Here is a 26003-nt window from a genome sequence, read left to right on the forward strand (position 1 = left end):
ATCAAATCGAATGCAGATCAGCAGAAACTCAGTATTAAGGGACTTGGATCGGGACATTAGTACATTATTCCAGTCTGAATACTTACGTCCATTAATGTTCCGTAACAGGTGGTTCCGTCTCCACCGTAGCCGTCGGGACAGGTACAGGTGTGAGTTCCGGCCTCCTTCGGCTCACACTTTGCCTGACAGAGTGTGCAGCAGATAGAGATCACTGTCACTCATAACACGAACATACTGCACATCAATATCCTTAGTAGAAGTATTACAACTTTAATCTCTGGAAGTCTGAAAATGTTAACAATGTCAGCAGGGACTTTCATAGCTTTCATCAATACTTCCATACTTCCCGTTTGCTCCAGACCACTCGTAAGCCAGTACATACAGAGGTCAACTTGCGTTTTGTGCTGAGGAATATCATGATGAAAAAGTAATGTTGGCCAGCCTTATGAACACATGCAAGAAAATGCTATACAAACATTTATTCATTTAATAATTATAAATGTTTATACTTAAAGATGACTAGGTTACAGAGACTGATTCTGTAATGTGTGCCGTAATGAAGCCTCAACTTAGATCAGAGACACAATGAGCCCCTCATGTACAAGTACTTACTGCTATCTACTGGGATCTTCCAAAAAGAGACTGGTGACATATCACAGTCCACTGTTTACTGAGGCTGGATTAGTCCCAAATGGACATGTACATGGACAGCTGCATGCATCTATAGTTCTCCTATTAAGCCCACAGTTTAAATCAGTTTATATTCGGCTTTACTCATGAGTGCATCAAGGCATCGTCTCCACAAGGCTCAATAATCGCGATCGATGAATCGTCAAATGCATGCAAAAAAGGCAGAAAATGTATAACTATAACTGCTTGTCTTGTTTTCATCTTACTGCTCTGTTTAAACACAAATATAAGAGAAAAACATTCATGCATGAGGCCCATATTTTTCAGCTGTAACTAGTGGATGTTTTGGGATCAACAAATCATTTACCACCGTTACGATGAAGGCAGAAGTCTCAGCAACAGAGATTCAGCGACTGAGAGGAAAAACATCTGAAGTCATTTATGTTGAAACTGAAACACGTTTGGAAAGTGTTGTGAGGCCCGTGGTGCTTTTTCTGACATATAATGTTTTGTTTCATTTCATGAATTTCTACAACAGAGGAGGTGAGTTAGTTACTGTGACCCACAATGACGACAACAAAACCCGTACTTTAAATCCTCAGAAATTACAAAAGTTATCATGGCTGACATGATATGATCCACTTTGTGTGTTTTGTGTGTGAGTGTGTGTTTACCAGTTCATGGCAGCCTCCATTCTTCTTCAGGCAGGGGTTAACGAGGTCACACACGATACCGTCCCCCATGTAACCTGTTTTACACACACACTCACTCTGCACATACACACAGTTACACAGCATTTACTGTCAGGCCGCTTACTTTTAACTACAGTAGTTAAAGCTACTACAAGGAGTTTTTAACTGATTATTAAACCAACTCACTGACACCTCTTTATGACCTACACAAGCAAACAAGACCATCTGCCAGCTGCCACTGGGCTGGATTCTCTTTGAAATCAGGTGAAACAAGCCCGTGTTTACATTCTCTCTGGCAAAGTTACAGTTAATAGTATGTCAGCCAGTTAAAATGAAGCGGGAGAAGATTTTTATTAAAATAATTTTATTTTTCACATTATATTTTGCAGTTACTATGCCGAAAACACTACCGCATATATCCACAGGGAGCCTTCAAAATCAACAAATTAGAAAAGTTCCTCGTAGTAGCTTTAATAAATCATATATACAATATAATAACGACAATAAAAGAGAATAGACTTGGACTGGAGTGTACTGTAGTGCCACACATCTCTCTGAGTTGATGTGGATTGTTGTATTTGTGAGACAGAAGAGTGAAAAAATCAAAAAACACTTAAGAAAACACTGCCAGTGTCAGTTTCCCTTCAGTAAGATGAGAACATTGAGCAGTTCCCAAGTGTTAATAGCAATATAGCTGAAATACCTATCAAGACAGTGAAGTTTCATATCAGTCAAGATCGACAATTATTGATCATGCAGGTCATAACTGACAACATGTTGTGTAGTCCAAGGGAAGGAAGCAGCTGAGGTGATAAAATGAGTAAATATCACAATATTTTTAATGTGGGGGTGATTATTGTTGCTTTCACAAAAGATCAAACCAATGAGATTTTTTGATAAATAGTCATAAGTAAACTGGATATAATGACTAAGCAGGTAAAGGCAAATAATAGCACAGGTAGAACAGTCTGTAAGTTCAGAAAATCACATCACTTTATACCTTTAAACCAGGAAAAGACAACACTTATGCTACATCACTACATAACGATATTCACGATATCTAGTGTCATACACTGATATGCTGCCCTGCTGTTAAATTAATAACAGCTCATTATCCATCATTAATAATTAGGAACTGACCTGTCCGGGTCCAATGTGGTTACAATCAGCGTTGGGGCTGCAGCCTCCTCGATTATCCAGCTGACAGTTATTGATCTCCACGCACACTATGCCGTCACCTGTCCAACCCTCAACACACACGCACGACGCGTTACCTGGAGCCACATACACACACCCCGCCTGTGGAGAGAGATGGGGGGGGTTTATGATGGCATGTTTGAATCTGAAAGTCAACAACACACCACAGAAACTGGCAGTTGACCAATATTATATATTCTGTATGTGAATCCATATGAACAGAGGTGATCCTGGACACGGTGGCATGTGTTTGTTTACATTCAGAGCAGGTGTTTAGCAGGCGGTCCTCACAGGATGAACACGAGAAAGATCATGTGGAAATCCAAGCAGCTTTTATTGCAGGACTCAGGTACTTAGGTATAATATGCAGGAAATTCCTAAAAAAATAATATATGGAATACACAAATAATCCTCACTCATCACTTGTGACACACTAGAAGTGTTGTGGCACTTGTCTGTATCTGTAGAATCTCTGCGCTCTGCCTTTATTTATTTTTTTGTCGTGTTCTGAATCATTTTCGTTGTCAGCCTTTGGGCAGCAGTGTGTCTCCCCCAGCCAAGGACAGCGCGCAGAGCGTGAGGCCAGGACTCTATAAAAATGTGTTTACTCAAGTAAACAAATATAAAAGTATTAAGCTTACTTTGTTTTTCCCACTTGCTTTCCCTGTCTCTTCTCGGTTCACTCTTTTCTGTTCTGTGTTCAGGGACACTGAGGTTCTCTCTTGAAAATTATTTGAGTGGATTCTATGAACTGGTTCTTTTTCTTTAAGAATCCACTTTAAAATTCTGCTCATTACTCACGAGGCTTTACGTGACCAGTACATCAGTGAGCTTTTAACTCTTTACTGTCCAAACAAAGGATGCACAATATTTGATTTTTTGCTGATATGGTGATATTTCCCAACTAATTTTGGCCATTTTCAATATGTGTACATATTTTTTTAGTCTCTCTTGTAATGGTATTAGCATATTATTATTCCTATTCTTATCATGATGTTCCACTGGCATATGCAGATATACAATACAGTGCTTTTCAAAATGGACACATTAACTGGGCAAAATAAGAAAACTACTGCTGACAGGCTTTTTCTCACGGGTGCCGGTTTCTTTGTCCTTCACAAATTCATCATAATGATCAGGATAATTGCTCTTAAGATTGATAATTAAATTTGTAGCATTGAAGGAATGTGATTTGGCTTCTCCTTGAATGGCCGACACTAAACAATCATTCTTGTGCATCCCTAACAAGAAGGACTCTTAGATGAGCTACTTAAGACCTTACAGACACGGGGTGATAAAACTGTGTCCAGTTAGTATTCAGTCTGCTTGCACTGTCTCAGCTGTTAAATAAGGCTTTAAACATCTTTATAGACTCAACATTTTGTCTGTCCGCCAGACTTGTTTGCATAAAACAACGCATTGAAATATTAGTGCTACTCAGATCAGTTTACACACACCAATGAGCTGTAAGTCTTACGTTGGTGTCACAGCCTCCTCGGTTGCTCTTCAGGCAGGGGTTGATGGGAGAACAGGAATGACCGTCACCGTCGTATCCATCCCTGCACACACACCTGGTGCAACACACAAACATAGCGTGCTAAATGTAATGAGTAATGAAGCAATTAGATCACTTTGAATAATATTTCTAAGCTTCATCCTGATTTGCTGCTTATAAGTGAATTCTATGTATCCTTCACTATGGGACTGTGTCAGACCGACAGTATCATGTTTAAATCTGCCGTATCGAGTTTCATTGTTTCATGTGCAGCTGTCATTAAGAGATAAATGGAAGCATTGAGATCACATTCAGTCGATTTGTCATTTTCTGACAGCATTCTCCTCCTGCCTTATTTGCAGCAACAGTGTTGTTTTTGCCACAACATATTTTTAATGTTTTTACAGCTATCCATTATAATTACTTCATCATTTGGACTAAAGTGGGAGGCTCAGGATGAACCAAACACCCCTTCTTATGTGAGTGTACACAGAGCCTGAAGAAGAGAGCCTGGGTTAACAAATTAAGTTCATAACGACCATCATAATACCCGTTTTCTCTGACTGGGGTTTTAGGTTTTGTCAAGCAAGCTCATAGAGAGAAAGCCTGGCAGTGCTGAGCTTCCTGTGGACTGTCACTGAAGGAATGTTACTGCATTAATGTTATCTGATGTTTTAGCTGCTCATCTCAAGCTCAACTCACACAGTGACCAGTATTTCAGTGAACAATAAGTGAATGCAGCCTTTTGCTGATCAGCTGCTCTGCAGCGGAGAGCAGAAAACTGCATGGTGTCAACTGAGCACAAACGACAGTCACAGACTGAGTAGTTCTGTTCAAACAGCCAGAGTTTGGGATGACAGCTGGATTTACTGAGGTTTTCTGCTGTATAACTGCAGAGCAGAATGATTTAAGCAATCTGTAAACACACTGTAAGCAGCAAGATGGTGAGAGCTGAAGCTTCTGAGTGCTTACTAAAAATTCACCACAAAAATGAAACTCATGTCAAAAACAAGATACTAATACACATTTTAGTTAAAGGACCAATGTGTAAGATTAGGTGGCATCTAGCAGTGAGGTTGGAGATTGCAACCCAGTGAATACCACTCGCCTCACACTCCCCTACAAAGCATGTAGGAAAAACTACTGGGGCCATGAAACCCACAATAAAATGTGACTGACTATATCTAAAGCCAGTGTTTGGTTTGTCCATTCTGGACTACTGTAGAAACAACATGACTGCTGCCATGGATGAAAGAGGATCCACACCCTCTGTAGATATAAACTGTTCATTCTAGTGTAATGAAAACACAATCATTCTTATTTTCAGGTGATTATACATGAAACATAAATATCACTAACTGTTACACACCAGACCTTTGAAAGATTTAAAATAAAAAAGAATCAGATGCCAAAATTAACACTGGCAGTTGCAGTAATAGTAGCAGTGGTCGTATCTTACTGAGTATGCAGTCCTGTTTGTGTGCAGTATGCGTGGATGTGACAGTGTTCATGCAGTCCATCAGAGTTGCAGGGCGTTGCCGTCCTGTCACAGTTGTCTCCAGAATATCCCTCCAAACAGGATCCTCTCCGACACACACCACCGCTGCCTGGACGGTTATCACACACACCGTGGACACAGTGACACTCTGCAGATGCACAAACACACACACACAATGTGATAACTTCAGGTTAGTTGCATATGTCACAGTGGGGATACTGTTTGTCACACCAGGTGAAACACACTGCCACAATAGGGCTGCATGATATGGTAACAATTAGGGGTGGGGGAAATTTCAGATTCTTAGATGCATCGCGATTCGGACATGGATGAATCTGAATCGATTCACAAACGTCCAAATTCTGATCATTTAAATCTGTTAATTAGAGTAATACAGAAGGTCCTAAATAATGCGGAACTAAGAAGCGCAGTACGCGTCATCTCCGGGACACTTTGGGGTGCACACCTGGAGCGGACACGCCAACACGCGCACAGAGGAAAACAAACATGGCTGACCACCAGCCACCTCGCCGTGAGATCCGAACACCTCCTTCTAATTTAAAAGCAGACATGTGGAGACCCTTCCGCTTCTACAATGTCGACGGCAGAAGCGAACTGGACAAGAGCCACGTTATATGTAAGCTGTGTCGTGCTAAAATAAAATATTTTGGCAGCACAACAAACATGAGAAGCCATGTAACTCGATTAGTTTAATAAAATATAATGGAAATGAATTCAATTCAATTCTCTTGTTTCTTATTACAAATGCACTGTTTTTAAAAAATGGCAAGTGATGAATCCTTATTCAGTGAGACAAAAAGAAGTGTGTGTTGTGAAAATATACAATATATATAAATTAAAGATGCATCAATAATTGTTTTACAATTGAATCGTATCCTCTGAATCGTAATCGAATCAGCAGGTGCCCAAAGATTCCCACCCCTAGTAACAATATATTGTGATTATTTTGACTGATGTTGCAGTATAATTCAAGATGAGTGGGAATGAACATTTTAGCATCACAAATTTCATTTTAATTTTCAATGTGATGTTTTTTTTCTTTCATCTGGAGAACAAGATTTGTAGGTCAGTGCATCTCTGCAGCGCTACAGTACTTCAATATAATCAAAGTTTTTTTTTCAGTGAACATTAAAACTGTAATGCAATACTGATAATTTCCACTAATGTGGCTCTCTTTGTTTTCAACCACTCTTTATTTATAGTGCACTATATTTACTGTCCACCATTATCACCTATAAAGTGTCCTTAAATGTTTTCAAATGTTGTCCATGGCATGTATATTACTTTCTGCTAACAATCCCATAAGGCAATGCTTTGCATTTTATAGATGCAAAAATTACTGTGGTGAGAATCTACAGTGATAATGTGATAATGACAATGATTAACAGGTGTGCAAAATCTCAATGTTGAGTTGAGTGTTTATTGTGTAGGATGATGTCAAATTGAGTAGAGGAGTCGGAGCAGTGAATGAGTGACTGAGAATAATGTCAGACTTGTTTGAATATGTGACGAGAGAGAGAGAGAGAGACGTGTTAGAGCTGAAACAGATTAAACATTACGTTGCTCTCCGACTGTTCAAGAGGAGGAGCTGTTACCTTCGTCACACTTGTCTCCATGCTTGGATGGATCTGAGCAGATGTGGCAGGCGACACCCTTGAAACCTGACTGACAGCTGCACGAGCCGTTGCCATGGATACCGTCAAAGCACTGCATGTGGTTAAGAAAAAAAAAAGACATAAATAAATAAATAAGACACATCAGTTGGGAAATGAAGCTTCAGTGACAGAGCTGTTTGTTTGTTGCTCACCGTTCCTTTGTCGTAGCAGGGATGCTGGAATCCTCCAATACAGGGTTTACAGTCCGGACCGTAGAAACCTTTACAGCACTCTGCTACCTGTGAAACACACACACACACACACACACATGCACACACACATACACACACAGTTTAAAACAGCAGACAGGTGCTGACTACATATACAGATTAAAACACAAAGATCCTGAACACAAGCAGTGAACACAATGTTTTATTACATTTTAAACACGCAATATGTTATTGCTGCTGCTAGGGGTCTCTCACATTAAAAAAACCAAAAAAATACATAGTTTGATGACATCATGAAGTGTGGGATCATGAGAGACAACCACCTGCGCAGATGAAAACCTGTCTCAAAAAATCATGTTCACAGATATGATAATGCACTAAAGTTTTATTCATGTTACATTTAGTCACGTTCTGACAAACCCGATGTATCCCGTGTTTTCCCAGAAGTTACAGCAACTACAAGCCTTAGGAAATGTACCTTTTCATTGTGTAAATTGTGATTTTTTTGGGGGCTATGAACATTTGGGATAACGCAAGTGCACAGCTCAATAAAATATATAACATATGTCTAGCATTTTTAAACATTTTACTGTGGAAAGGTTACATATTATACCTGCTTATTTACACATCCAGCAACATTATCGTTCATTTAGAGACATGTTTCTGGCCACCTGATTAATCTTAATCCAATCTGTTCTTCTTTTAGCTCTGTTTTTCATCTCCACCAACTATCTGGCTCTTTAGCTGCTAAATGTTACACTAAGTACATGTAGCGAACTTAGACTGGCTGCTGTTTGTTGCTGGGCAGGTAGCGGACAAGGTGTTCTGGAAGCTGATGAAGAAAATCAACAGATCAGACACAAGCAGGGAGAAAGGTGAGCATATTAAAGTAGTAAACATTTTCACACTTCAGGCAGAATTAGTAGGAAAGACAGCTGAGGGGAAGATGAATGAAGCTAAAAATAAAGCATCTGATGCCATGTTTATTTATTTATTTATTTAATGTTTATTTGTATAGGGACAAGTATGTATCTTAAATCAATGCCACACCCCGTAGCATTTGTAGCCTGCGCTAATTTGCACTGCCCATCCCTCGCTGGGCCTTTAATATACAAAAGACTCAGCAACAAATACACAAGAGACGGCACAAAACACAAACAACCAGCAAATACCAAAAGAACAATACAATACACAAACTGCAATACATAATATAGCACCAAAGAATAAGAAGCACCAGATTATTCATGACTATGTGACTAATTCCACTCCAGAAACTGGTTCATCTTGAGTTTAAAGTGATCTAAATCACAATGCATTTTGAGTTCTGTAGATAAAGAATTCCACAGACAGAAAAAGAAATTTGTCCAAATGAGGATTTACAATTCCCATGGGATGTTCCACGTGTTACTGAGCCTGAAGCTCTGAGTGGAACCACAAGGTCAGTGAGCACCTGAGGAGCCTGATTATGTCGGCATTTATGGATGAGTTTACTGAGCTCGCTCTCACCTGTCTGGTGGTGTTGCAGTATTTTGCGCAGCCTTTACTGAGCGTCGGTCTGAGAGGAGACGTGACGTAATCACAGCCGACATGATGACGGTCCTGGAGACAAACACACAGATTTATTGGCTTTCTGTTCTTGTCCAGGTTTCATGGGGTAGGAAATAATATTGTTGAGAAAAAAACTGTGCACAAATTGCACAACTGAATCAGAAAAAAAGCAGGAAATTCTTTGTAAAAAAAAAAAAAAAGGTTTAAAGCAATGTAATAAACTATTTAATTGTCACACCAAGAAGACTAAAGCACAGGCTAAAATCCGATGTCAGAAAATAATTTAAATGCCCATATTCTATATCTGGGAATTTTCTGGAAGATTCTGGCTCTCAGTGTCAAATGCATACTCTCAATGTCATACTCTGCTCTGATTGCCTGATAGAAAATGTATTATGTCGCAAGATGGATGAAAATGTATAAGAACAAATGGTGAAAACCAAAAACATGATAATTTTCCAGATTAATATTGTAACATCTATATGGAATTTGGAGTACTTATTTATATTTATGACAAACTATGATGCTTAAAATAAAAATCACAATATTTTTTACTAATTTTAGAGAATCAAAAATGCCTGTAGTTGAAGAAACACTTTTTTTTACCTTACAGTTGCTTAATCTTTGCTCATGGACTGCCAAACTCACAATTTATGACTTTTTGCGCAGATTCCCACATCAGTAGTTATTTTCTATAATATGGGCGCTCTGGATAGAATCTAATAGACATGTTCTGTCATGCTCTCTACCTCTGCTGAGCCTGCAGCCTCTCTCTCTCTCTCTCTCTCTCTCTCTCTCTGTGGTGTGTGATTGCCTGAGTGGAGACAGGTGTGCCAGAGCAGAGACTCACCAGCTGCATCCCATCCTGTAATCAAGACTCCTACTGTACAAGAACTCAGTTCTGCCACACTGTAGTTCACGGAAGTCTTGCCTGTTTCTCCTCTCCCTGCAGTTCCATCTGCTCTGCTCCGGTTCCTGTCTCCAGGCCTTTGTCCTCTTGGCCTCATATCTTTACCCTGGATCCCCGCTCGGCTCAGCTACGCTACAGATTTTTCTCTGGACCAGCTCAGCTCAGTTGTCCGTCCCTCTCTCGACACACTTCTCAGCTTAGCCCTGGTTCCCCTCCCCTGCTCAGCTTAACTACCCACCAGCCCAGATCCCCACGCTCCCAGGCTTCCCCTCTTCCCAGCTCATTCCTGGCTTATATCCATTCCCTCAGCCTCCAAAAATTCTTCATATTAACTCTAGTCTCCTCGCCTCTCTGGCCGTGTTCAGACCTGCTATTAACATGCGTCCTGAGTAGGACTGGATATTGTTTTCTAAGTCTGGATATGGAAAGGATTGATCGCAGGTATCGTTTCACTGGAGAAGTTTCAGTGCTGCTTGGTGTTTATGGTGGTTACCTTAGAGTACTGATAACCAGCCCTAGTCCTGAGTGACCGGATCACAAGTGGACAGTTCTGAGCACAAGTGTGAACGAACTCTGGATGCATTTGAGATCCGCTCTGTCTGACCACATTCGGAGGTGTTCTGGGCCGCATGTGACCACACTGCTTTATCAGTGGCTATGTTTACATGCACACAATATTACAGGTTTTACCTTTACTCTGAAAAAGACAATATCCCATTCCTGTTTACATGCAGCCATGCATTCTCTGGTTATCGATGCTTCTTTTTGTCATATTATTTTTTCAAAGTTTTCTAATGTGACAGACATGCTTGACCATGAAAACTCAGCCTCCCTCTTTCATTCATTTAACCACCCTCTAGAAAACTTCAGCAGTGTGATATTTGTGCGTATCCAAAAGTATGTTTATCAAAGGTTTACAATAATGCTTAAAAGTAGGTGTTTTTCCCTCTGACCACAAATTCTCTTTTGTGCATGTATCTCTATGCCAGACCTGAAAACTATTTGGCTTGTTTGCAGCACAGAGCAGATGACATTATGTATCACAAACTGAGATGCATATTCTGGATTTGATGTTTACATGTGCTCCTAAAACCTGAATAATATCAGCGTTCAACATGTCTTAATCAGAATATCCTCCATTCAGATTAAAGTCTAATTAAGAAAAGCCAACTGAAATATGCTTATATATGTTTAAATGACTTGTTTCAAATCCAGGATACTGCAAGAGCAAGAGTGGACAACAAAGTGTCCTGTGTAGCTGATAGGAGTTTAATGTGGTGCTGAACTGAAAAAAGAATAAATAAATGGCCTTATGGACATTAAACTGACAAAACAGCCCTGTATTTATTTGCATACAGAGCAGACAAGTGAGATCTGATCACAAGTGGTCACTCATTTTAATGTCAGATGTGAACTCACATGTTCAAAGCAGTCCACTTGGGATCAGATCACCAAGGACGCACATTAAAACCAGGTCTTAACGGGGCCTCTGTGTCTCACACTTGGGTTCAGTAGCTCAGCTTTAACATATTGCAGTAATAAAAATTTGTTTTACCAGTTCAGTGCTGCCTTCGGGACACTCGGTCTCATAGAGGTAATTGCAGTGAACACATGGACCCTGAGAACACAAACACAGAAAAAATTAATACTTACCCTTTAATGTTAGCATTACAATTAGCTTTAAGCTTCTACTGGCCTTTTTATTTCCTTCATTATAAATCTGGAGATGCTGGAAGAAGTAATTTTGTCCGTGATGACTACTGTTATCACTGCTGGCATGTAGTTAAAGTACTGAACAAGCCGGTTAGACAGGTAACTGGACAGATCAGAGTTACAGTCTTTGACAGGTGTGCACGCCTTTACACGGTGATTTATTACCTCATTCAATGTTTATTCTTTATTTTTATAAGAAATAGTTCAGATTATACTAACAGTGTGCACAGCTGCCATCAAAAGCAAAAGGTGGCTACTTTGAAGAATCTAAAATATCAAAGAGCAAAGAACTTTTCCACATTTGTAAGTTGATAGTGCAGAAGACGACCATGGATTGACGATAAAAAGCAAAAACACCCTTACACACTGTCTTCCGCACTTTTAATCTAAGATTAAATGTTATACAATGTTATTAAATCTTGGACTCCAAGTGCAGAAGACAGTGTGACTCTTTTTTGCTTTTTGAGAATCTAAAATACACAACATATTTTTGTGAGTGTCTACTCACTATGGTGATCTTGTTATCGATGACATCACAGCGGTGAGGCAGGATGGGAAGGATGGACGGCGGGTACAGAAGCCCGTCGATCATATGGATGATCCCATTGGAAGCCACAATGTTGGTGCTCACCAGATGGACGCCCTTCTCACCCAGCAGGATCTTACCCTGGAGAGGGAAGAGGGAGCACCTGGTGTAAATGTAAAACTGCTAATGTTAGAAAACAAATGAAATCATGAGAGACGCTGTGAAGAGACACTTACATCATCGGACACAGTGATGGTGACAATCTGATTGGCCATCGTCTGAATCTGAGGGAGAGCAGCCAACTCGTCGACTGTCAGCTACAGACAGAAAATAATCATCAACTAGAAAGATTTTTTTGTTGTTTTCTTTCTTTTTTTAATTAAAGTCTCATTTGTGGCTGGTTTAGATACTCTTACTACTTTACAAACAGTGGAGCTACAAATGTAAAGTTTGTCCTGAGGGTGGTGTTATAGGAAAGGTCATGGGGTCATTTAAATTTAAGGGTTCATCATCTGCAGAAAAGAAATTGACTAATTGACTCTAAGCCCCACCTCCAAACAGCAACTGTCCAATCACAGCTTAGCAACCGTAACTAAAGCTGTCAACCTTTGCACCTCTCTACATGTTGAAGGTGATCAGGAGGCTCTGAGAGGAGCGATACTCAGCGTTTCATGAGTCTGGACAGTGAAATCTTTCTTGTACTCTTTCAAAAAACATGAAAGCAAGAGCACACGTGGTGAACAGACAACTTCTCTTCTTCGTCTTCATCTGCTTTAACATAAGCTGCAAACATTAGCATCTCCGGCAAACTAACACTAGCTTACTAGCTGCAGTAACTTCACCTCCAGCCAAACTTGTTAGATACCACTGCATCTGCATTTGTTCTGTGGGGGTTTGAGGAGGAGGAGGAGGATGAGGGCTGATGCAGAATCAAAGTAGGTCAGTGATGATGCATCTCACTCTGGCTCGCTGTCTCATGTCTAAGCTGTGTTAGCTTAGCTTGTATCCCGGCTATCTTCCACGGACATGGCCCACCTGGTCTGGCTCGGTGACCCGTCTCAAGCACTAATCTCATCCCTGTGTTTACTTTTCCCACGTTAATGAGCGCATTTCTGTCATCTATCATTCAGATATACCTGCTGTATTTCACCATCTGACCAATGTTTGCTGAGATGTAAGCTAGCTTTAGCCTCAGTCTTTTAGCATTAATGTTATATCATGTATGCAGCTGTTAGGTACAAATACAGTTTCACAGGGTTCTTGTTTTACAATGTGTCAAATGGAAACATTAAAACATCAGCTTGAAACAGACTTCTCAGCCAACTCAGTCAGCTACACTTATGAAATAGTTGTTATTTTAGCCAACAATATTCACAGTCATCACCTTGAAATGAGAAGCTGCTTTAGTTTGCTTCTCCAATGAATCAAAGACATCATGTTTCAACGATTTCTCCCAACACTGATGTTAAATCTGCCACCGTTATCACCATAAACTGCATAAATGCAGTGCAAGAATGGAAGACAGGTGTAGCAACAGTAACTAAGAAGGTGGTGCTTACTGAAGGGTTAATTGGATCATGTCAATTTGCCCAAGAGTTGGACAGAAAAGCATTTCTTTCTCTGCCGTTTTCACTAGCAACTGTATCAAAAAGACAGAAAAGGAGAAAGAAGGTGATGGAGGTGGTGGGGGTGTCTTACCACTGCCTGGGAGAAAACATGGTGTCTGAGAAGTTCCTGAAGTTTATATTTGGCCTGAAAAAAGAGAGAACATTATTTTTTCACAGCAGCCATACTGACATTAAATCCAAACAAGTTCAAACATTTAACTGACATGGCAGATCAACTATTTCTGCTCTGCAACTTTTCAACAGAATCAAGTGTCTCTTGCTCATAATAATACAATTAAAGTGAAAGGATGCTTGTGACTTGTTTATTCCATTGTACTCAGAGAGTTATTTGCAACAAATAATTGACAAAATATTCTGTGTGACCCTGTTGCTACTGAAGTTGAATAACCCGGCTGATCAACTGTTTCTGCTCTGAGAAGAGAAGAAGAAGACCTCTCTCGATTTCCTCTTGTAAATGGCCAAAGCAAGTGGTTTTGTTTTATGGTTCGCAACCTTTACTTCTGTCTCTTTAATATGCAGTATAATGTCAACTTCTGACATCACTACGTTTTGCGTAACATTTCAAAAGTTTGTTTCAAATTCGCTTGACAACTATATGGAAACACAAATGCTGTTGGTTTCGGTCTTTTCATTGGATTTGTTTATAATAAGAAAAATATAGAAAAATATAGAAATTAATGAAAATAATAGTACTAATTACACCTACATCGTTCAGCATGTACAAGATGCTGCCATCTCTGGCTTGGTCCACAGCCTGGTTGGTGGGAACGAACACAGTCAGGGGTCCTGGACCCCGTAGAGGAGGCGGCGACCCGCAATTCTACAAACACACACAAACACATTATATCAGATGAGCACCAAGTATTTAGCAAAGATACTCATGCAGAAGTGGTTCCAACTTGTCTGAGAACTGACTGTTCACTAACCCACACCTAGCTACTGTTGCTATGGCTGTCAATATCTGCATTCTTCAACAGAAAATGTAGTTTACAATGATAACAGTGGCAGATTTACCCTTCAGAATGTTTAATAATTTTTCAGACAGCGAGTCCTTGAAGTCAGAGAGAAGAAAAAAACACTGCTTTTAATTTCTAGCCAGCAACTGTGGATTTTGCTGAAGTGACAACTGTCATTGGCAGACTGTATCAGGTGTAACAAGCTGACTGATGTTAGCTCCATCAGTTGGTTGAAAATGTGGTCTATAACTAAATTCTTGATGTTTCCAACCAGGCCATTTGAAGCAATAATATTGTAGGAGGGTCTAATTCGCAAAGGCACATGATATCCTGCTAAAAGACTGAGGCTAAAGCTAACTGACATTATGTACGATAATGACGGTGGGTGCAGTGAAAAGCACAATAAAGTTTGAGTGATTTCTTCTCATGTGGGGATAAAACCAAAGATCTGTGTGATCTGTGTTACTGTCCAGAACAAAATACTCACGTCAACCAGAGACAGGAAGCGGTTGAATTTTTCATCCTTAGTCAGAATCTCTGCGATCGTCTTATCAGCAAACTGTACAGAAGAAGAAGATCAAATGTCTGACAGCAGTTTTTAAAAAACTATTTTATTACTGGATTTTGTGTGATTTTGTGATTTCATACTTTCATTTGTTTCATAGCTGTGTGTAATATTTGTTTACGTACTTTTACATGGACAATTTGATACATGTCATGTTGTTCTGCTGACGTTTTTGGACCTGTCTAATAAATGGACATGTAATAACTACAACATTAGATCAGGTGTATTCAACTAGTTCAGTAGTGAACTATACTCAAAGAGTTATTTGCATAAAATAATTATTTTCTGTGTGACTCCCAGTGATTTTACTATCTGGCCTACTTGTTGAGGTTGAATAGCCCTGATGCACATGTTGTATTTTCAGATAGTTTTCCATATTTGTTGAAGCGAGCCTTAAACTTACCTGTTCATCACGAGAAGGTCTGGTAAGTAGCGTGCTTATGATTGGCCTGTCAATGATGTGGATGATCCCATTGGCTGCTGGCAGGTCCTCCTGGATGACGGTGTAACCTCTGCTGGGGTCGTCCATCAGGATGAATCTCTACATCAACCAGACAGACAGAATCAGTGTGTGTGTGTTGAACTTCAGTGATCTGGTTATTGTGGAAATAAGACTCCAGGTGTAGCAGACACAGGCCAGCATCGTCGCAGTGGGTGCATTCAGTTTGTTTATGGACTCACAGATGCTCCTCCACTTCTTCACAATAAAACTATCACACTGATCTTAAACAGAGTGGAGGAACTACCCGCTCACAGGAAGCTTTTAGCATAACAGAAGAATTTATGACAGAAACCTGGTGGATTAACAGCTCAAACTGACACAGAGTGAACAAAAAGTCCAGATCCATCATCATCCCGCTCAGAGAAAATGCTTAGTGGGTAACTTTTCTTTCTGAAAGTTTTCACAAGTTCCTGGCAATACTTTGGATAATCTCTCAGAAGGAAATATTAGTTAATCATACCAGATTAATAAAGCAGGTGAATAAACATCAAGCTAAACATGCAGGATTGAAAAGTGTGTGGCCTGCAGTGAAGGAGTTCACACCAAGAATGTATTGATTTGAATCCGTTACTATTTTTGGCCTTTATTGAGGAGCAGAGGCAGACAGGAAAGAGGAGAGAGAGAGAAAGAGAGAGAGAAAGAGAGGTGTATGACATGAAACAACGATCGCCAGCTGGAATCGATCAAACGATAGTGGCCATGCAGCCATACAACCAGAACCATCTGACTACCAAGACAGTCATCATTACTTTTTTAATGACAAGAAACTGTGTCAAGTTAATTACTCTGCAGAGTCCAGAGGAAATGCATTAATTATCTTATAATGGGCCTCATGCAAGAACCACTTGTACGAACAGATTTGTTCTTAAGCGGTGCGTACGAGTGATTTAGGAGAACTTGCTGCATTCACCAATTTTCTCATATATTGAATTTTCTTGCGGATATGAAGACAACTGCCGAGTGGTTCAGACCTGTCGTGGAGTCACGTACAGTCAGTCTGCTGGTATCCAAAGTTTTTCACTAATCACTGTATATTTCATTAGTTTGAAGACATTTTGAGTTTGAAATGTAGTCAAGCAGATAATGTTGACATAATTATACAGTATAATTTATTTTTCAAATTATAATTGTAAATTTACATATCAGGCCTATCATCATTCATTCAGTGATCTGTTATTACCTGCTGTGTACTGGCCGCATATCTGCACATGCAGGTTTATGACATCTCTGTCCAGGAGAACAGCCTCACTTATTCTGTCATCTTTCTCTGTGATGAAAACTCTCCCTCACCCTCTCCTTTGAGATCACCTGTAGAACAACTATGTACATTTGTTTTTACTTTCTTCATTTTCTTTTCTTGCAATTTCATTCTTGTTATTAATTTTATTTTCCTTTATTTTTGGATTTTTCATTATTTGGGATTATGATTTTCTATAATTTGTCATCCTTACATACCATACTATGCCTCATTGTTTGTAAATGTTAATTTTTCTGTAAAGGAAAAATGAAAAAATAACAACTGGTCATATACCTTATGTAGGTCATTACTTTCTTAGTAAGTGTTGCTTTCATTACAAGATTGTCAGTTACATTTTTTTATTGTATTTGATCAATCCATTGTAAGTGTTACGAGCAGCAGGAAGTCACTGTGCAGCGCTTGCAGACGAACTCCAGAAATAAGCCAGCACCTCGGTCAAGGGCACTGACAGGAGAAATTAACTTAACGTGCATGCTTTTGATGGTGGGGGAAAAATGAAGCAGCTGGAGGAAACCCACACAAACATGGTCAGAACATGTAAACTCCACACAGAAAGGAAATATTAAAATAACTCCTAATTGTATAGATAATTTATAAAAGTGGACATCTGACTAAAAGAATTAGTATTCAAGTGTCAGTGTCTCTTGTATTTCTGCTCTCTACATCATGTTAGGGTTTTACAAATAAATCTATAAACATAAGATGAAAGATTTGAACTCATGAAAGGTTAGCATTTTTGTACTATACAGACTGTAACTTTGCACAAATCTCTACTTGATTGAACTTTGGAAGTCTCTTACACAGAGAAAGGACAAAATGACCTGAAAGTATCCTTTAACATGCATTAACTAAAGACACACACAAGGCACTAGTGAAGTTTCTTGCAACACTCCAAATATGATAAACATGCGCTCTCAGCAGAAATGTCATGACAAAAACTCCACCCACTCTTTGACTCAAACAGCAGCCAAACAGGAAACACAGCTTAGTCCTGGTTGTTCCTGAGCGGAGACACACACTTGGAAATAAACTATAAGATTGACACCAAAACCACCAAGTCCACTGGGAGAGGAAAAGAGGCTGGATTTACTGGATTATTGGATACTTGCACTTCAACCTACTGTTGATTCTACATAAAGAACTGGAAGAGCCACGAGTAAAAGTGAAAGTAAAATTCAAAGATTCATCTTTAGCGACTGACTTCCCTGTCTGCTTGCTGTGTTTTCAGCTTCACTCAGAGACAAAATGTCTTTCACATCAGAGGAGGATCTCTCCTGTCCTATCTGTCAGGACATCTTCAAAGACCCTGTTGTCCTGTCATGCAGCCACAGCTTCTGTAAATCTTGTCTGCAGGAATGGTGGAGCGGGAAAAAAAGGCTTGAGTGTCCGTGCTGCAAGACAAGCCACTCAAAAGGTGATCCACCTCGTAACCTGGCATTAAAGAACTTGTGTGAGGCCTACATGCTGCAGAAAGAGCAAAGAGCTTCAGCAGGGTCTGAGGCTCTCTGCAGTCTGCACTCTGAGAGACTCAAACTCTTCTGTCTGGACCATCAGCAGCCAGTGTGTGTCGTTTGTCGTGATTCAAGAGCACACAACAACCACAAATTCAGACCCATCAATGAAGCTGCACAGGATCACAGAGAGGAGCTCCAGAAGTCCCTGAAGCCCTTACAGGAGAAACTGAAGCTGTTTGAACAAGTTAAAGGAAACTGTGATCAAACAGCAAAACACATTAAGGTCCAGGCTCGACATACAGAGACGCAGATTAAGAAGCAGTTTGAGAAGCTTCATCAGTTTCTACAAAAGGAGGAGGCGGCCAGGATCGCTGCTCTGAGGGAGGAAGAGCAGCAGAAGAGTCAGATGATGAAGGAGGAGATTCAGGCTCTCAACAGACGGATAGCAGCTCTTTCAGACACAATCAGAGCCACAGAGGAGGAGCTGAGAGCTGAAGACGTCTCATTCCTGCAGAACTACAAGGCTGCAGTGAAAAGAGTCCAGCAGCGCACCCTGCTGGACGATCCACAGCTGGTCTCAGGAGCTCTGATAGATGAGGCCAGACATCTGGGCAACCTGAGCTTCAACATCTGGAACAAGATGAAAGAGATGGTCTCCTTTACTCCTGTGATTCTGGATCCAAACACAGCCGACCCTGAGCTCGTCGTGTCTGAAGATCTGACCGCGGTGAGAGCTGGAGAGCGACGACAGCTTCCAAAAAACCCGAAAAGGACCAAATTCTCCTGCTCCGTCCAGAGCTCTGAAGGCTTTAACTCGGGGACTCACAGCTGGGATGTTGGGGTCGGAGACAACAAGGACTGGGAAGTGGGCGTGTTGGGAGAGTACATCATGACGAATGGGCGCCTACAGTCTGGACTGTGGAGAATTTTGTTCTCTGATGGTAAATTCACCGCGTTCTCCACGACACATCCAGAGAAAGATCTGACAGTGAAGACAAAGCTCCAGAGGATCAGAGTTCATCTGGACTTTGACGGAGGAAAGCTGTCATTTTACGATCTTGACACCAACACACACATACACACCTTCTCACACACCTTCACTGACACCCTGTTTCCATACATTTACACTGAGGATCGCGTCCCGCTGAGCATTTTATCAAAGAAGGTGTCTGTGATGGTGGAAAAGCACAATTAGAGATTATTATGATGGGGTTGGGCAACATGACTATATCTACTGTGATTCAAAATCTGTCAAATGTCACTGATGTTGACCTTTTACCGAGGAATATATTACTAATATCTCTGGTTGAATCAGACCGCTGTTTTTGAGGGCAGGGTTTTTGAGCATGTTTTATGGCAATGTTGGATTTACAGGATTAATGCATCAATGTGATGGAGCACTCTGATTCTGTTTTCAAATGTTACAATGTTTGCTTGTTCTTGAAGTTGCACAGATTACTAAGCTAATGAAAATTCTAGGATGGCAGGATGTACTGGGAATGCTGTGTTATGACTTTTGGTAGTGATGTGGCTTATCAGTTTTAAAAAAAATCATAAAAAAGAGAACTTTTCTTGAAGCTACTACAAGGTAATTTTACTGGTTATGAAATGGTCTCAGTTTATTACAGATGCCTCTAAATGATCAGTTATTTCTATGGAGTTATTCTTAACAGTTGCCACTGGACCAGATTCTACTTGAAATCCGATGAAATGTAATAGCTTTAAAACAAACTAGGACTGCAACTATCAATTGTTAGATTAATCAGACAATTATTTACATCTTTTTAAAGTATGTTTTTTAGTCTTTTCATGGGTTTTATTGACAGGACAGAGAAAGATATGACAGGAAAGGGGGAAACAGAGTGGAGAGATTACACGCAGCAAATAGCTGCAGGCAGGAGTCGAACCCTCAGCCGCTGGAGAGGATTCACAGCCAGATTTTTAACACAATTATTTTCATAATATGATGATGAAGCTGTGATGAAGTTTTTACAGATAACATTATATTGTATTGTAACTCTCTTTGTGTGATATAATTCCTTTTAAAGCAGGGTGTTGGAAGGGGGAAAAATCTAAAGGACATCACTGGAGTATATCATTAATTAGAAAAAGCTGGTTTCATTTGACAGAACAGGGAAAAGAAAATATTAATAAATTGAGTTATGCTATATTAACAGTATAAAAGTCAACAAAACTGAAGAAATTAAAACTTTCTGTAGCAGAAAACAAATGTTGTTGTGGTTTATATGTTTTTTTTTATTCTGATTGTGGGACTAATAAAAAGAGAAGTTTACATCAGCTTCTGTGTCCTTGTGATCATCTTCAACTATCTCATCAGTTTTAAAATCTTCAATTTAGCTGCTAAACATTCACACTACTTTGTTTTAACTTACGAGAAATGAAGTTTTTCCTCTTTCCAGTCACATCTAAACTGCCTTTTAAACTCCTTTAACCTTTAAATCTTTGTTATTCTTTACTTCATACTTGTGAGAGGAAAGAGAGAAGAAACAAGTGTGTGGCTTTGTTTTGCATGATCTCCAGCCCCATTTCCAAAAGAAGCTGTGATGCTGTGGGGGAAAAAAAACACCTTTCTGACCTATATTCAATTTAACGCAGTACAAAGAGAAGATATTTTTGTTCAAACTGGCAAACTGTTTTTTGCAAATTTACTGAATTTGATGCCTTCTACAGATTCCCAAAAAGTTGAGGCAGGGGCAACACAAGACTAAAAAAAAACACCTGTTTGGACCATGCCTGTGACCTTCGACCCCTCAGATGACACTGCATTAAAAACCCACATAATTGTCTAAAGGATACTACATGGACTCAGGATCACTTACATTAAATACATAAACATTAGATATCTCATCTCTGTACTGTATTCAAGTGAATACAGGTTGAAATGGATTTGCTTTGCATCATCGCATTCTGTTTTTATTTACATTTTACACAACATCCCAACTTCTTAAGAATCAGGGCTGTGGATTGAATAGTTGTTAACCGGGTTGTCGAGTTCGGAGAGGAAGCATTACCTTGTTGTCTTTAGTCCTTAATCTGGCTCCGCTGTACAGGTTGAAGTCTTGTCCCCCCATATTCTTGTAGAGGTGCTGACCCAGGATCAGGTGGTTTTTACACACCTGCTCCTCATTGACACCCTGTAGAGACACACGAGTAGATCAGTGATCTGGAATTCATTTATTGATCATTTTCTGTCAACTACTTCTTGAAAACAGACTGTCAGAGGTGTGTTGTATCCTGTGTTACAGCACATCTGCACTCTTCCTTTAAAAAAATATGAAAATCTTTGAAGGCTCTGATCCAACAGAACTGATGCAACAAGACATTTTACTCACACAGTGAAAATGACATAAAAGGCACAGATGATTCTGAGACACACCCTGGGGTGCACTTGGACACACAACTGTGATGTAACCAGGGATCATAGGGAGTTTTGGGTCTTTTAACATCAGACACTCTCAGTGAGGATTAACCAGACCCCAGAGATTACTCCTTCTGATCCGCAGCCATTTGGAGGCTCTCTCAGTCGTCTCTGGTGTGGTCCTGATGTGGCCATTAAGGAATGGTTTCTGTTACTTTCATTGCTTGATTTTTTTTTTTTTTTATGCATCAGCTGGCTTTGTCTTTCGTTTCCTTTATTTGCTTTTTAGTACAGATTTAGCCCCTCCTGCTAACAGCAACTGTCCTATCATAGCTTAGCAACCATAACTAGGGCGCAGGTCTGACAAGGTTTGAATTTTTCCACGTTGAAGAGGTATGCATGGGGCTGGAGAGTCTGGGAGATGGCATCTTCTTTGTGGTCTTTCAAAAACAATCTGCTCTAATGAAAGCTACATGAAACTACTCATAACAAGGTCTGTGGATTATAATGAGGTTGTGGTTTTTGGACAAGGGCCACAAGTTTTGAGTTTTCCAAATGTAATTTTTTTGTGCTTTGAGTCCCATTGTGTTGGAGAGAAGGCAGACATCTCTTCGGCTGATATCTCCAAAACTCTGCAACTGACACCAAAAAAATCTAGATGGATAACTAGCACTAACTAGCACAGCAAGAGGAAAATATATATTTTTGGATTTGGGGTGAACTGTCCCTTTAAGTCACAAGTCTTCATTGATTTTATCAAGTTGAAAAGGAAACCTACCCACATCTGCTCTTCAAGGTCTGCAGGTTCCGTTTAGTGTTTTAATATAACGTCTTTGAAACTTCTTTTTTTTTGAATTCTTGCTTCAAATATAAAAAAATTTGAAATTTCCAACTGAGGTTTCTATGGTTACATCAGATTTCACATTCAGGGCGCCTGTGTGTATCTGTGTGTGTGTGTGTGTGTGTGTGTGTGTGCGTGTGTGTGCGCCCAGAGGCCTCACGCTCTGTTTTGTTCTAGTTTGTACTGACCATCTGTCACTAGCTGTCTGTTTTCAGGATGAGCTGAGAGTGTGTGTGTGTGTGTGTGTGTGTGTGTGTGTGTGTGTGTGTGTGTGTGTGTGTGTGTGTGTGCGTGTGCACGCGTGTGTGTATAGATGGCACAAGGCGATGACAGAGGAGTGGAATTTATATCTGTTATCATCTGACATTTTTTATCTGCCGATGCGGTTTCACTGTGTTTGATGATTTATGAGGCAGACCTACTGCACATTCAGACATGCAGCTACAAACAGACAAGAAGCAGCAGGATATCAGTCATTTTCAAAAAAAAAACAAAAAAAACAAAACAAAAAACCTTGCAACACAGCAAGACATCAGAGGAGCAAAGCCGCTCGATCATGCTGAGAAAACTTGATCCACATGTCCTACAGCACGGGGGAGCAGCACCTCAGACAAAACAATGGAGTAGTGAAGTGTGGAAAGTTATTTTGAGTGTCCAAGTTTCCTGCAGTAACAGTGGTTTATTTCCTTATAGACAATGTTAGTTTACTGACAGTTGGGCCTCTTGAAGACTTGGATAGACAGGAAACTCTCCTGACTTAATCATCTGTACAAAAGATGGACGTAACAACTGAAGGAGAGAAAACAACTGACGGAGGGAAAACGACTCCTAAGGTGCATTTCAGTTAAGAAAAAATCCAATCACTGAGCTGTTGTCTGCTCCACTTACCGTGAGCTCAGACTAAAGACTAGACATTGTGGAAAACTGATTAGACATTCAGCCATTTAAAATCTGTTCACTTTCACATACTCGATCAGATTGGGATGAATTTGAATTTGAAAGAGCTCTGATTCACACCTCTTTGGAGACATTCAACAAAATAACAGATATCCATGAAGACTGTGTATTTATATGAGGTGATAATTAATAAAGAAATACGTGATATATTTACTGTACAAAGTCATAAAATGACCATGAAATGTCTTAAGAGATTGAGCAAACATGCTAAGTTGTAAGATTGGGACAATACACTTATCTCTTGATTCAATACTATCATAATACTTTGATGCTGATTCCATAAGTATTGTAATTCTTAAGTAATGCAATTTGATATTACTATTTAAAGCATCACTGCTATACTGGATATAAAAGCAGTAAATTACATACTTTTGAAAGTAAACTTTAGCTGTTCCTCATCAAGCTGGTGCCATCAGAAAATAATAAATACAATAAAATGTTTGGCCAAAATGAACAGAGCCCCAGAAAACTGCACACATCACAATGTGAGCGTTTAAATTAACTTTCCTCACATATGAAACTGAACTTGTGCTGCCCTATGAGGTTGCTGCTGTAGCTGGTCGGTGGGGAGTGTTGAGGCCATAGTAGATTGAGTTATTAATGGAAAATCTACTGCTATTAGTTTGTTTCCGCAGAGCAGAGGAAATGTATACCTAAAAGTCTGAGTACACATTGTTTTATGTTAAGCATGTGAAGTAAAATGGATCAGTTTGTTATGTTACTATTACCCTGATAGCAATGTCAATTTCCATTAGCAATAACAATGTGAATTCTCATTATGTGTTAGCATCAAGCTAACGGACAGAGAACTAGTGATTTATATACATTTTTATTTTTATTTTTCACTATACTGAAGAAAATCTATTTCTTCTTTCACCCCTACAAAGTTGAAATACTGGCTTCTCCAACAACAATACTACAGCAAGCATGTCCTCATTGAAATACATATTCCAGCCCAGAACCTGTGTTTTTGGTTTCCCCTTTCACATTTAGTGTTAAATGAAAAAACTCACTATCTGTACTACAGAACTCATTTTTGAACAACAGGGTCCTACATATTTCTCCTTTAAAATACAACTTTGAGATAGTAGAGTCAAACAGGCAGTCAGGTGGCTGTCTACAGACACACAAGTGACACCAGACAGACAGGCGACCTACAGTCAGAGGTGCTTTCAGCAGAGGGATGAAAGCCGTGAAGGGTCCATTGTGACTCAGCAGCAGTAAGCAGCCTTTCTCTGAAACACATGCACATATCCAAATGGTCAAAGGTCAAAGGAAAAATGCAACATAGAAACATCTCCACTGACCTCCATAACTTTACAGCAAAAATAAACATGCTTCCAGCCTAGTACAAAAAACTATATATCCCGTTAATGACAACTGTACAGGGGGTGAATTTTGACAGAATTCTCCTGTAGATTATATTAAGACAGATATTATGCTGATAATCACACTGAAATCTTCAAAATGGCTCTTCACAAAACTATGGGTGATGTCACGGTTGGAGACTAAAAATTTTAGACATTCAAAGGACAAGTGTGTAGGAGTTTGAGGTATCTGTTGGTGAGCTTACAGACCTCATCTCACTCTCCACAGTCACATCTAGAGGATGATAGATATAAACAGACCATCCTAAGCTAAAAAAAGAATCACAACAATTCTTTCAGGTGATTGTACACTAATGAAAACATATTTATGAATATTACATTTCATTTCTGCCATTCTTAAATCTATTCATTTAATCAATATGCAGTTTTGCTCCAAATCGATAAAGAGAAGTAACACTTGAATCACATTACTAACTTTAAGAATATAATTCTGCTTAACATCATGTTTACAGTGTATTTGTGCTGCTTTTACCAAACAGAGCGACTGTTCCTGTCAGATTTTCTCTGTGTCTTCCACTCCCGTCCAGCTCTATCAGACGCTCCATCAGGGTACCATAGCAACGCCGGCCATCACCAATCTGACCCCCTAAACACAAACACCTGAGAGAGAGGAGCAACGAATGACAAAAATATGGACAAACATTCATGAAAACTAACAGAGAGCTGGAGAAAGAAACAATGTCTGAAATCAGATGTTTTTATTCTAGTCCTAGTTCTAGACCTGACTCTCCATTTAGTACTAGGCCTGGTTTTAGACCCAACTCTAACTTCAGTAATAGTCCCAGTCCTGACTCTAACTTCAGTACTAGTCCTAGACCTGATTCTCCCTTCAGTAGTAGTTTGGGTTCTAGACTTGACTTTCACTTTGGTAAAAGTCCTAATTCTTTACCTTTAACTCACTTTAATAATAATCCTTGGGACAGAAATTTCTGAATTAAGCTATCCTAACTAAAAATAGGAAAAGTGTATTATAGAAGCATAAGAACTTTATAGAATCTTAAATAAACTCTCCTAACTTTA

At 39.6% G+C, this 26003-nt stretch overlaps 2 protein-coding genes across 2 annotated transcripts in view; one reads left to right on the forward strand and one right to left on the reverse strand.

Moving 5' to 3' along the window:
• The window catches only part of stab1 (stabilin 1), a 96767-nt gene that overhangs the window by 58535 nt on the left and 12229 nt on the right, over positions 1-26003 (reverse strand). The window contains exons 10-27 of the mRNA XM_084739564.1: positions 25456-25583; positions 24754-24830; positions 21451-21573; positions 15608-15745; positions 15127-15198; positions 14390-14503; positions 13754-13807; positions 12292-12372; positions 12038-12196; positions 11372-11434; positions 8865-8957; positions 7341-7427; positions 7129-7240; positions 5474-5660; positions 3997-4090; positions 2463-2621; positions 1305-1400; positions 87-182 (exon numbers count right to left, since the gene is read on the reverse strand). Coding sequence (XP_084595690.1) covers positions 87-182; positions 1305-1400; positions 2463-2621; positions 3997-4090; positions 5474-5660; positions 7129-7240; positions 7341-7427; positions 8865-8957; positions 11372-11434; positions 12038-12196; positions 12292-12372; positions 13754-13807; positions 14390-14503; positions 15127-15198; positions 15608-15745; positions 21451-21573; positions 24754-24830; positions 25456-25583 — 1933 coding nt within the window. The remainder of the gene's footprint in view (positions 1-86; positions 183-1304; positions 1401-2462; positions 2622-3996; positions 4091-5473; positions 5661-7128; positions 7241-7340; positions 7428-8864; positions 8958-11371; positions 11435-12037; positions 12197-12291; positions 12373-13753; positions 13808-14389; positions 14504-15126; positions 15199-15607; positions 15746-21450; positions 21574-24753; positions 24831-25455; positions 25584-26003) is intronic.
• LOC146332131 (nuclear factor 7, ovary-like) lies at positions 17325-19735 on the forward strand. The gene has a single exon (XM_084739557.1). It carries the CDS (start codon positions 18210-18212, stop codon positions 19611-19613), a length of 1404 nt encoding a protein of 467 aa, XP_084595683.1. The 5' UTR covers positions 17325-18209; the 3' UTR covers positions 19614-19735.

This window comes from Lutjanus erythropterus, chromosome 2 (genome assembly GCF_056507025.1).
Source record: "Lutjanus erythropterus isolate fLutEry1 chromosome 2, fLutEry1.hap2, whole genome shotgun sequence".
Taxonomy (NCBI): domain Eukaryota; kingdom Metazoa; phylum Chordata; class Actinopteri; order Lutjaniformes; family Lutjanidae; genus Lutjanus; species Lutjanus erythropterus.